Here is a 10,699-nt window from a genome sequence, read left to right as displayed (position 1 = left end):
GGAAATGTTTAGGAGGCAATTGCTTTCTTTCCTTGGGGAGAAGGACCCCTTGTGGGGTATTAGCTGGGCAGGCTCAGTCCCCAAACATGTCCTTGGCCCTAAGCCCCTTCTGTCACTTGGCTGCAGCCCCAACTGCTCAGAGGTTTTGCTCCCATTGAACAAATCAAATCCCGAAAGATTTCATGTGGAACTCCATCCTTTGGCCAAGCAATATAATTTTTTTGCTTTGTGTGCATGTGCTAGAAAAAAAGAAAAAAACCCAGATTTCAGCCAGGAAAGGAAATGGCAGAAAAGAAGGGCAGCAAGTATGTCAGACTGGAAGTGCTCCCAGCCCACGTCCGAGGCAGCGTTGACCAGCTGGTGTCCCCTCTTCCCAATGTCCTGCACAGCACTGTGACCCTGCTCAGGGCCAGGAGCTGTCACTTGCCCTCCTGGCTCTGTGTCACCAGCACTGCTGCCAGAGAGCACAAACCAGGGGCTGGTTCTGCTGGGTTTGTTCTCTGCTGTTCCCTCCTTGCAGAGGGCTCGGAGGCAGTGCAGCTCCGGTCATGGCAGGGAGCAGAGGGGATGGGGTGACTTCTGCTCCTTGCATGTCCCATCCCGAGGTCACTTGATGCTTGGCTCCTGTCGCTTGGTGCAGCGAGGTGGCCACGTGTGGGTGGAGACGGGCAAGGGAGGCTCAGGGACAGCGCTAGTGACAGGACTAAAGCTGCAGAGGGCGATTTGGCACAGAGGGGTGGCAGGTGAGGGGACATGAATCACAGCCCAGTGCTGATGGTGGTTGCTGGCTGGATCCCAAGGTCACTCTAATTTGGTTTCTTTGGACTCCCAGGGCTCTTCGTGGCTGTCGGTGATGCCGCCTGCTGCAGAGAGAGCAGTCACAAAACGTCACCAGACCCCTCCAGTGACTCCTGGTCAGGGCCAGCAGGGCTGTTCTGTTTGCTCCTGCAGCCCCTTCCTGGAGACCCTCACCTGTGCCACGTCCCTGTCCCCTCCCCTGGGGCGACCTCCCCACCTGAGTGTGGGACGTGGCAGGAGCCGGGGCAGTGGTGTGGGACAGGGGCAGTGGTGTGGTACTCACGGGCAGCTGAGCCTTGGTGCCGTTGAGGTGGGCGTAGAGGAGCGCGGCGATGTCGCTGTGACCGGCCTCCAGCGCGATGGCCACGGCGTTGTTACCATCCTAAAAAGGAAGGGAGAGCACGTGGGAAGGGGTGTGGGGAGAGGACATGGTGTGGGGCTGCCCAGGCCCGGTGGCAGAGCCTTACGCTGTCCACGATGGAGACGTTGCAGGCGGGCTGAGCCAGCAGCAGCTTCACGGTCTCGGCGCGGCCGTGCTCGCAGGCGCACATCAGCGCCGTCGAGCCCTCCTCGTCCTGCAGGTTCACGTCGGCCCCACAGGCCAGCAGGGCCTCCACCATCTCCTGCCGGCCGTGGCTCACAGCCAGCATCAGCGCAGTCTGGCCAGCCTGCGGGGAAGGGACACTGCCAGGCCACCCCTGCCCCTGCTGTGCCACCCGCTTGTGCCTCTTGCCCTGCAGGGCCGCTGCCAAGAGCCCTGTGCCAGCCAGGAGGAGCTCCTAAGGTGATGCCCTCCCCATGTGCTGACCCCTCCAGGTTTTAGAGCCACGGTCCTGCCCTTGGAAGAGCTGAGCGTGGCTCTGGCAGCTGCTTGGGGGTGTGGGCAGAGGGGTGGGATGTGGTGGCCCCCAGCCCGTGCCAACCTGGCTGGCCTTGGCGTTGACGTTGCCCATGCTGAAAAGCCTCCGGACCACGTTCATGTCGTCCTCCTGCTCGACAGCCGCCAGCGCCGCCAGCATGAGGGCAGTGTACCCGGCCTTGTTCTGGTGGTCCACGTTACAGATCCCTGCAGGGGTGGGCAGAGGGGGCTCAGGATGCTGGAGGGCTGGTGGGAGACATGGACCAAGCCATGTGCCTGGCTCCTGCCCTGCCTGGGTGCTGTAAGCCATCCCACAGCCCCGTGGGCACAGAACTGCTGATGGGTCCCCCCTTGAAATCCAGGCTCTCACCCCCCCTACTCATGCACGGGCACAAGCCTGGGCAGTTCTCCCTGCCCCTGTGCTCCAGCACCTTCCCCCTGTGCCTGGCAGGCCTCGTGGGATGTGGCCTGGGGGTGGGGGGCACTGACCCGTGTCCAGCAGCAGCCGCACGATGTGGAAGTTGGAGTGGGAGACGCTGTAGTGCAGGGCCGTGTTGCCGTTCCCATCTGCCAGGTTCACCACGTGGGCCAGGAGAGCCGGTGAGACCTCGGCAAACGCCAGGAGGTGGTTGGCAACAGTGTCGGGGACGGACGACTTCTGGCTGGACAGACGGAACCACTCCTGCAGGACCAGGCTGCTGCTGGCCAGCTGTGGGCAGAGAGGGGCTGAGCTGGGGCCGGGGCTTCCCCAAAGCCTCTGCATGGGCCACCCTGCACCCACCCCCCACCGGTGGCCTGGTGGGGAGCAGAATCCCTGCTCCAGAGGGGGCTGGGTGAAGGCCAGACCCTGAACCCCCCAAACCCATGTTGGGACGGCCTTAGCTGAGTCCACAAAGGTTTTGGGGTATCTGGGACAAAGCCTGGAGCAAAGGGCTGTATTTGGGGGGAAGGTGCTGAGCCAGGCTTTGCTGGCCCCTCTCTGGGGAGGGCCAGCCCTGGGGGGATGCTGGCAGGGGCTGGGCGAGCCACCCCAGCACCTCACTCACCACCTCTTTGCTCTTGGTGGCACCGGGGTGGCCCAGGTGGGTCTTGACGATGAGACAGGCCTCCCGCATCCTGGGGCTCAGCTCGAACCTGGGGAGAGCAGGGGGGCATCTCGTGTAGAGCTCTGCATCACCCTACCAAACCCTTGGGGTGGGGCACCCTGAGTCCCCCTGTGGAGCTCCCCAATGCCTGTGAGCCTCCACAAGCTCCCCAAGGCACAACCTCCAGCCTGGTGGCTGCAGCCGGGCAGCTTCAGCCTCTGCAAACCTCTGCAGAACGGAGCCTTATACGGATGTGCTCGGGCACAATTTACCCATTCTTAGGCCAAATTTTTTCCTTTTGTTGAAAAATGCCATTGAGGACTGTTGGCTTTTTTTGTCCCCCTCCAAACTATCTTCTGCAGCAAAGAGGCATCTGGGGCCTCTCGTCCTTTCCTTAGCAGACCCAAGAAGCTGGAAGCATTGTTCCCTGATGAATGGTTTCTGCAGGAGCTGAATGTGTTTTTTCCATCGGCTGCACCGAAGCCATGGCAGATGCCCCAAGCCAGCAGGGCCAGTGCCAGCCCATGGCTCCCAGCTGCGCAGGGCCAGGGAGCCTTTCCCATCAGCACTTACTTCTCCTTCACCTCGGGTGGCTCTGGCAGGGCCACATCGGTCCCCTGGCACTCCTGTCCTGGCTCACACGCGCCTTCCCCGGCCTCCTCCTCTGAGGTTTCGGTGTCTCCCTGCTCCGAGCTGTCAGAGCTGTCGGCCAAACCCTTCTCAGAGGAGCTGTCACCTTCTTCCTCTTCCTCCTCACTGGACGTGCTCTCATACCTGCACAGAGGGAGAATGCTGGGTGGCAACACAGCTCCTGGCTGGTCCCCTCCAGGCCCTGCCACTGTCAGTGCCTCCAGCCCAGGACAGGGATGCTGGGGCCAGGACTGGCTCATGGGGGTTGCAGGAGCCCCCTCAGCACGTACTCCCCGTTCAGCACGCCCACAAACTGCAGGCTCTTCTTGCTGCCCTCTGCCTCGCTCCGGGGGGGACCATCCCGCTTCTTCATGATGGACTTCAGGGCTCCTGCGGGCAAAGAGGTGGATGTCAGGGGCCAGTGAGCAAGAATCTTAGAATCTTAGAATCACAAGATGGTTTGGCTTGGAAGGGACTTTAAAGATCATCTTGCTCCAACTCCCCTGCCATGGGCAGGGACACCTTCCAGCAGACCACCTTGCTCCAAGCCCCTTCAACCTGGGCCTTGAACACTTCCAGGCATGGGGCATCCACAACTTCTCTGGGCAACCTGTGCCAGGGCCTCATCACCCTCACAGGGAAGAATTTTTCACTAGTATCATCTAATCTAAACGTACTCTCTGTCAGTTTGAAATCGTTCCCCCTTGTCCTGTCACTACATGCTTTTGTAAATAGTCTCTCCTTGAGGCTGGCCAAGCACCCTAAACCCACCAGACCCCAGGGCGGGTACAGAAGGGACATGGGCAGCTGCAGGTAGTGTTGGCCCTGTAGGCACTGTCCCCAACAGGGCCATCCTCTCCCTTCCCACAGGAACATCCCAACCCAGACCCTGGTGTCATCCGAGGCACTGACTCACCGGTTGCAGGGCTTGGGGTGGCTCCACTGTCCCTTGCTGGGGACGGGTCCTGGCTGCTGTGTGTCGTGTCCAGCACAGTTGGCCTGGGGGCCAGGCTGCCTGGGCACATCCCTTCTGTTGCTCCCGTGCCCTGCACTGAGAAGCTGCTCGGGCCATTGCCCGGGCCAGGCTCCATCTCCTTGCCCCCCCCAGGCTCTGCCTCCTTGCCTGCACCAGGCTCCTTCTGTCCTCCCGCCAGGACGATGCTGCCCACGTCGGTCTGGCTGCCCTTGTCATCGCAGCTGGCAGCCCAGTCAGGCCCGACCGCCACGTCCCGCCCGTCGGGGCGGCAGCTCACCCCGACACAGGTGGTTGGTGGGCAGCACTCCACGCCCGCCTCCGCCGTGTCTGGGGGGTCACCGGCCGCCCGGCTCTGCGTCGCTACCGCGGCCTCCACCAGCGCCTCGGCCACCTGCGGCTTGGCCGTCACCTCCTTGTCCACCAGCCCGCGGGGCCGGCGGGCGCACACCTCCAGCCGCAGCTCCTCCAGCTCCCGCGTGGCCTCCTGCAGGTGCCCCTCCATCAGGGCAATCACCTCCTTCTGGTGCCCCACCGTCTGCTGCAGCAGCTCCAGCTCCCGCTCCGCCTCGCTGGCCAGCCCCAGCGATGACTCCAGCACCCAGACAGCCGCGTCCCTGCGCTCCCGTGCCCCGCCGTCCACTGTGTCACCGCCCTCCTGCTGCGACCGGTAGTAGAACACGGCATCTGTCATGGCCCGGTCCTCGCCCACCGCCACGGAGCGGCACGGCCTCTCGGCCACCCTGGGGCTCCTGCCTGGCCAAGCCCTGGCTCCCCGCTCCGGCACCGCCAGCTTCTCCGTCAGCTTCCTCAGCTCCGCAATCTTGCTCGCTCGCCCCTTCGCTGGCTCCACTTCACTCTCCAGCCCTGGTCGGGGCAGTTCCTCACACCCTGCCCCTGCCTCAGAGCCAGGGGGGTGGTCCAACGCCTCGCCAGGCTCTGCCGACAGCTTCTCCAGCAGCTTCGCCTTCTCCCTCTTCAGCTCACAGATCTGCGTCTCCAGGAGGGGGATGGTTTTCACCTGCTCCTCCAGGTCCCGGAGCTGCCGCAGGGCCGCGGCCATCTGCTCCCGCACGTGCTGCAGGGGGGCCGTGCCCAGCCCTGCCGCCGGGGTGCTGCGCCCGGAGCTGCCGGGGCTCACCCGGCCCCAGCCCCCCTGGCCCTCGGCGCCCGCCGGCACCCAGCGGGGTGGCTGGCTCAGGGCGCCCGGCGGGCCACCTCGGGGGGGACCGCCCGCATCCTGCAAGTGGCCCTGCTCCTGCTCCAGCCTCCTGCTCGTCTCCAGCAAGGTCTTCTCCACCCGTGGGTTTCGCACGAGGCACTTGCGGGTGGGGGGTGGGAGCAGCCGCACGGGTGGTGGCGAGACGGGGTGGGAGGTTGGCTTGCTCGGGGGCTCCAGGGGTGCCCGGCCGTGCGGGGACAGCAGCAGCGCGGTCCTGCCCTCCTCGCTGGTGGTGGAGGTGAGGGACTCGGTGGAGGTCCAGGCGCTGGCGTGGCTGCTGGGGCTGCGCAGGGCGCTGGGCGGCAGACGGGACCCCTTCGCCCTGCGAGGCAGCGGCACTTTCTTGAGCGTTTGGCCACTTTCGATGTCATCGACGTATTTCAGGAAGTCGAGGTCCAGCAGGAAGCCATAGGGGGTTTCCACGGAATATGAGCTCTTCTCCCCATCGTCCTGGTCCCGGTACAAGAATGGGCCCCCAAGATCTGCAAGAGGAGCAGGGGCGGTTAGGCAGGGACCTGGTGGAGACAGGAAAGCCTTTCCAACTGGGTTATACTGGAATCTGCTGCCTGCAGGCCCCTCCCCTCCATGATGTGCAATGTGTCTGCCCCCAGCATCCTCAGTGCATAGGGTGTCACAGGAATCCCACTCCATGCTGGGGTTGGTGCTGGGGTTAGGAGCTCCCTTGGGATGGGATGGGACAGCTCAGCCCTGCCACCCCCTCGTGCTCCTCCTGCTGTCCTTACTCGGTGACAACCCCGCTTCCTTTACCTGGGAGGTTCTGGTTCAGGGGTGCCGGCTGAGCCATCTTCTCCCCAGGATGCTGCTGACCAGGGGACCATCAACCTGCAACAACAACGAGGCCACATCCAGCCAAATCCTGTGACCCGGGGGCCGGTGAGTCCCAGGAAGCCGCACCCCCCTGCCCCCTGCCCGGGGAGCGCTCCGTGGCCGCCCCCCGCCATCCGCCAGGCCCCTCTCGCCTCCCCCGGCCCCGGGGCCGCGGGGCTGAGTCCGGAGCCGCAGCCGGGCAGGCGCGGTGCTGCCTGCGGGGCCGGGATTGTTTGTACATTTAAGGAATGCTCTGCAGCCTGGCTGGGACGGCCACGCTGCCAGCTCCAAGGGTGCAGTCACGAGCCGGAGCTCGGCCGCACGGGTGGGAGCAGGCCAGGAAAAAAAAAGAGGCTGAAGCGGGTACAGGTACAATTCTCGGAGGGAAGTTTGCTTTGGATAAAGGGAATCGATGCTTTGGCAAAGCTACGTGACTGTGGGCAGCTGCCAGCACCCATCGGTGCTGGGTGCGATGTCCATCCTCACTGCCCGGGGTGCCCCACGCTGCCCATGCCTTTCTCAGGGGTGACCCTCAGGAGGGACCTGGCTGCTTCTCCCTGTCCATAATGTGGGATAAGGCAGGAGGGACTGAAATAGGAGCCTAGGATAAGGCAGGAGGGACTGAAATAGGAGCCTGGTTTTCCCAGGACCCTGGTTTTCCCGTGCCCAGGCACGGGCATGCTGGAGGAGAGCCAGTGGGATGCGGCTGCAGTCCAGAGGTGAGCTCATGGCTGGGGGTGCCGCCAGCTGTGAGCATTCAGCTGGCATCTGCTGCAACATTTGGCACCATCTGGGTGCTGGGGCCCAGGTGGGAAGTGACCCTGGTGGGAGCTGGATGGGGCAAATGGCACCCTGGGAGCATCCACCACTGCTGTGCAGCAGCATCAGGGTCCCTGGGTGCTGGGGACGTGGTGGCCCTGCCCACAGGGCACAGGTGGCCATGGGGCTGAGCAGCTGTTGGTGGGCAAAGCATTTGGCAACAGGCTATTTTCGGAAGAAAGCAGGGGAGGAGGAATGCTGCAAAGGAATGGCAGCTTGGGCACAGCCCTCAGGGAACCTGAGGCTCAGTACTGCCAAGGGAAAGGCACAGGATCTGGCCTTGGCTGCACAGAAACACCCGCATCCATCCCCAGATTCTTTACCCATGACAACCCAGACTTCTCTAGCAGAGATGCTGTGGCTGGCCCTGCCACATATCCCAGCTTGGGGATGATGTGACAGCCCATACCTTGCACCTGCTGCTCATGCTGATGCAGCTGCCACTCCCCAGCCCTGGCACTGTGGCTGCCACCCCACAGCTCGCCCTGACTGCACAGAGCCAGTGGAGCAGCTGTGGCAGTGCCGGGCCAGGCGTGGGCTGGGTGGGCACTGTGGCACCTTCCCACCCTCAGCCCGGGGCACAGAGTTGGGGCTGAGTCCAACTGGGCAGGGATGAAATGCTCCCCACCAGTCACCAGGATGGATTCTGGGGCTCTCCCACCCCTCTGCCAACCCATCCACAGACGAAGCACATCCCAACTTTCACCTTCCTTGGGATCATCCCAGCTTTGAGCCAGCACCCATTCCACCTCCCTTGGGAGCATCCTGGCTCCATGCTGGCATCCACCACGTGGCATCCATGCTGCTGGCTTCGTGCCTGAGAGGGTCCACACATCCCCCACCTCGTCTAATCCCTCCCACCCTGGGAAGGTTCGGCTTCCTCCCCCGCACAGCCCTTGCTGCAGGTAATTAAACAGCGCTGGGGCCAGCACAAACTTCCCACCAGGCTCCACGCACGCTGTAAATCAAACGGGAGGAAGAGAGAGCAACAGGAGCCGGAGCCAGCGGGTGCGTTTCGTCGGGGGAAGTGGCCGGCAGCTCCCTTCCGCCGCCCGGCCGGGTATTGTCCTGCCTGGGGACAGGAAAAGCCTCCTCTGCCGAGGCCTGGAGGCCTCCTGAGCCACTCCAGCAGCAAAGGTGCCCTTTGCACCAGCACTGCCCTGCTGTCCCCTCCACTGAGCCAAGGACAGGCTGTTTCTCCCCCTGCCACCTCCTGTGGCCCTTCAGCTGACACCAGCAGCCTCGTGGCTGCACCGCCCATCCCAAATGTGGAGGAAACCCTCCCACTGCTCCCGACCCCCATTCCTTTTGGTATGACAGGATGGGCTGGACTCAGGACAGAAGCTTCTGCCTTCACCCAGCTCTGAAAAAAGGGGATGGGACCTGCCAGCTCCCAACCACGTCCAAATCGCCCCAGGGACCCCATGACGGGCAAGCACCCCCTGAACCCTGCTAACTGTCCCTGGGCTGGGTGGGAGGTGCGGGGCTGGACAGGAGCCAGGAGGATGAGTAGTGGGGGCAGATGGCCCCAGTGTGCCAGCAGGTCGAGTCCCCCCAGCTGCAGCTCAGCCACCATCAGCACTGTCCAGGCCTGGCTGCCACCACCATGGCACTGCTCAGAGCAGCCACTTTCCGCCTGGGCTGAAGTCGTGGCAGGGACAATTGTACCAGCCACTTTGGTGCCAAAGGCTGAGCTTTGGCCACTCCCCTGGGCACTGGGGCTGGGTGCTGAAGGGGCTGGGCACACGGACCCCCCCCGGGGCCAGAGACAGGGGAACCTGCATGATCTCAGCTTCCTTCAGAAGCCATGAAAGCGTTGTTTCTAGCCCCAGTGTTTCCACAGAAAAGCGGGATGCTACAAGCAGAGCACTGGTGTGGAGGCTTGGCAGTGAGAGGAAGAGGAGGAGGATGTGCAGGGAACCAACCACCCTGCGGAGGCAGGGCTGTGCTGTGCCCTGGGCTCACACCTGTATTCTCCCCTTGTGCTGTTGTACCAATGCCAACTCGGGAAACTTGGGGCCAAAACTGGAGCTGCTTTGCTCAATTACAATAAAAAACCACATCAGGGATGGGGCAGGCTGGGCACCTTGGCACAGCTCAGGTACCGTCCAGTCCCCACACCCCAGCCAGCCCCCTGGGACCTTTGGCCTCATGGTCTAAGGGGTGATCTCCCCTTGGACTCCCCAGGCCCCTGTGCTGGAAGGAGACAGGCCTGGGAGAGCTGTTCTTAAAGCTCCAGGCTTCTTCAGGCCTTTTCCCTCTCCAGGGGCACAGTTATGGCAGCCCCCAGCCCGGCTCAGCCACGTGCTGCGGTGCAGCCTGGGCTGCTCCAACAGTGGGGCTGGGGCTGGACACAGGGAGGGCTCTCCCCGGCTCTCCTCCTGAGCCAGAAGGCTGAGGTCATGAGGAATGTGAGAAGAACAGAGTCCAGAGCAGCCCTGGCCAGCACGACTTGATTTATCTCAGCCAGGCACGCTTCCCTCGGAGCTGTGCGCAGGCGATAAGCCCCGAACCTCGGGGCTGCGGCTGTCCCAGAGTTAAAGGGAAACCAGTGAGCAAGTACACGGCTTCCTCCAGTGCCAGCAACCTGCTGGGATTGGGGCTCCTCACACGGAGCCAGCTGTCACACGTGCCCCTCACCTGCAGTGTCACCCGCCGGCACTGTGGCTGGATGCAGCAGGAGGTATCTGGGGCTCATCACGCATTCCCGTCCCTGTCCCATCCCCATCCCCTGCCGTGGGGCTGTACGGGAGGGCCTTTGCTCTGTGACAGCCTGTGCCCACTTGCCCAGGCCACCTTGGCTGTGCTGTCCAGGCTGGGGCTGCTTTCAGAGGAGCCGGATCCCAGGTGGGTGGTGCACCAGTGCTGACCCAGGGAGGGAAAGGGAAACACTTCGATCTTCTCAACAGTGTAATTTCAGGGCTGGACTGTTATTTCTGGAGTGTCGTCATCACCAGCCCGGTTGGCTGAGAGGCTGCAGGGGCTGCCCAGGCTCTGTACGCGCTCCAGCCCTCAGAGACCTCCCTCAGCTCACACACCACAGATGTAGAATCCATACACAGACTTACCCATGTGGGGATCAGCTCTATGTGCCCCTTCACACCCACAGCGTTATAGGGTCCCTTCAGCTCCACCAGAGACCATCAACCCCTTGCCCTGCACCCTCGTGGCAGCTGCCCAATAGCACCTTCCACCAACACCTCCTAATTCCCTTGAGGCTGCTGATGACACACAGGGTCAGCAGTGATGGCCTGGGCTTGCCCTGCTGCCAGGAGGGGTTCAGGGATGAAGTGTTTAAATTTACACCCCAGGTGCCCAGGTGGACAGCTGGGGTACACACACAGCATCGTGCACAACCCCAGGGTGGGTTCTCCATGTGCACACAGGGGGCACCCTAAACCCCGCAGCACCCCTGTGCTCTCCAGCACTCCAGAGGGGCCTGCAGCAGCCTGGGCTGTCACAGCCCCAGCCCTGTGGGTCCCAGC

The 10,699-nt window shown here is 63.2% G+C and overlaps 1 protein-coding gene across 3 annotated transcripts in view; it reads right to left on the bottom strand.

Annotated features, from left to right (window-relative positions):
• Window positions 1-6: 6 nt before the first annotated feature.
• Window positions 7-10,699, bottom strand: part of LOC108508334 (KN motif and ankyrin repeat domain-containing protein 1-like) — a 12,866-nt gene continuing 2,173 nt past the window's right edge. For 2 of the 3 annotated variants that reach the window (XM_017837074.1, XM_017837075.1), the window contains exons 2-11: window positions 6,336-6,410; window positions 4,289-6,049; window positions 3,663-3,762; window positions 3,316-3,516; window positions 2,704-2,791; window positions 2,147-2,366; window positions 1,722-1,864; window positions 1,266-1,466; window positions 1,082-1,180; window positions 7-863 (exon numbers count right to left, since the gene is read on the bottom strand). In XM_017837074.1, coding sequence (XP_017692563.1) covers window positions 807-863; window positions 1,082-1,180; window positions 1,266-1,466; window positions 1,722-1,864; window positions 2,147-2,366; window positions 2,704-2,791; window positions 3,316-3,516; window positions 3,663-3,762; window positions 4,289-6,049; window positions 6,336-6,372 — 2,907 coding nt within the window. In that variant the 5' untranslated portion in view covers window positions 6,373-6,410 and the 3' untranslated portion in view covers window positions 7-806. The remainder of the gene's footprint in view (window positions 864-1,081; window positions 1,181-1,265; window positions 1,467-1,721; window positions 1,865-2,146; window positions 2,367-2,703; window positions 2,792-3,315; window positions 3,517-3,662; window positions 3,763-4,288; window positions 6,050-6,335; window positions 6,411-10,699) is intronic. The other variant, XM_017837076.1, reaches the window with a different exon arrangement.

This window comes from Lepidothrix coronata, unplaced genomic scaffold (assembly GCF_001604755.1).
Source record: "Lepidothrix coronata isolate B3197 unplaced genomic scaffold, Lepidothrix_coronata-1.0 Scaffold290, whole genome shotgun sequence".
In the NCBI taxonomy this organism is placed as follows: Eukaryota; Metazoa; Chordata; class Aves; order Passeriformes; family Pipridae; genus Lepidothrix; species Lepidothrix coronata.
This window is presented reverse-complemented; position numbering and strand designations above follow the sequence as displayed.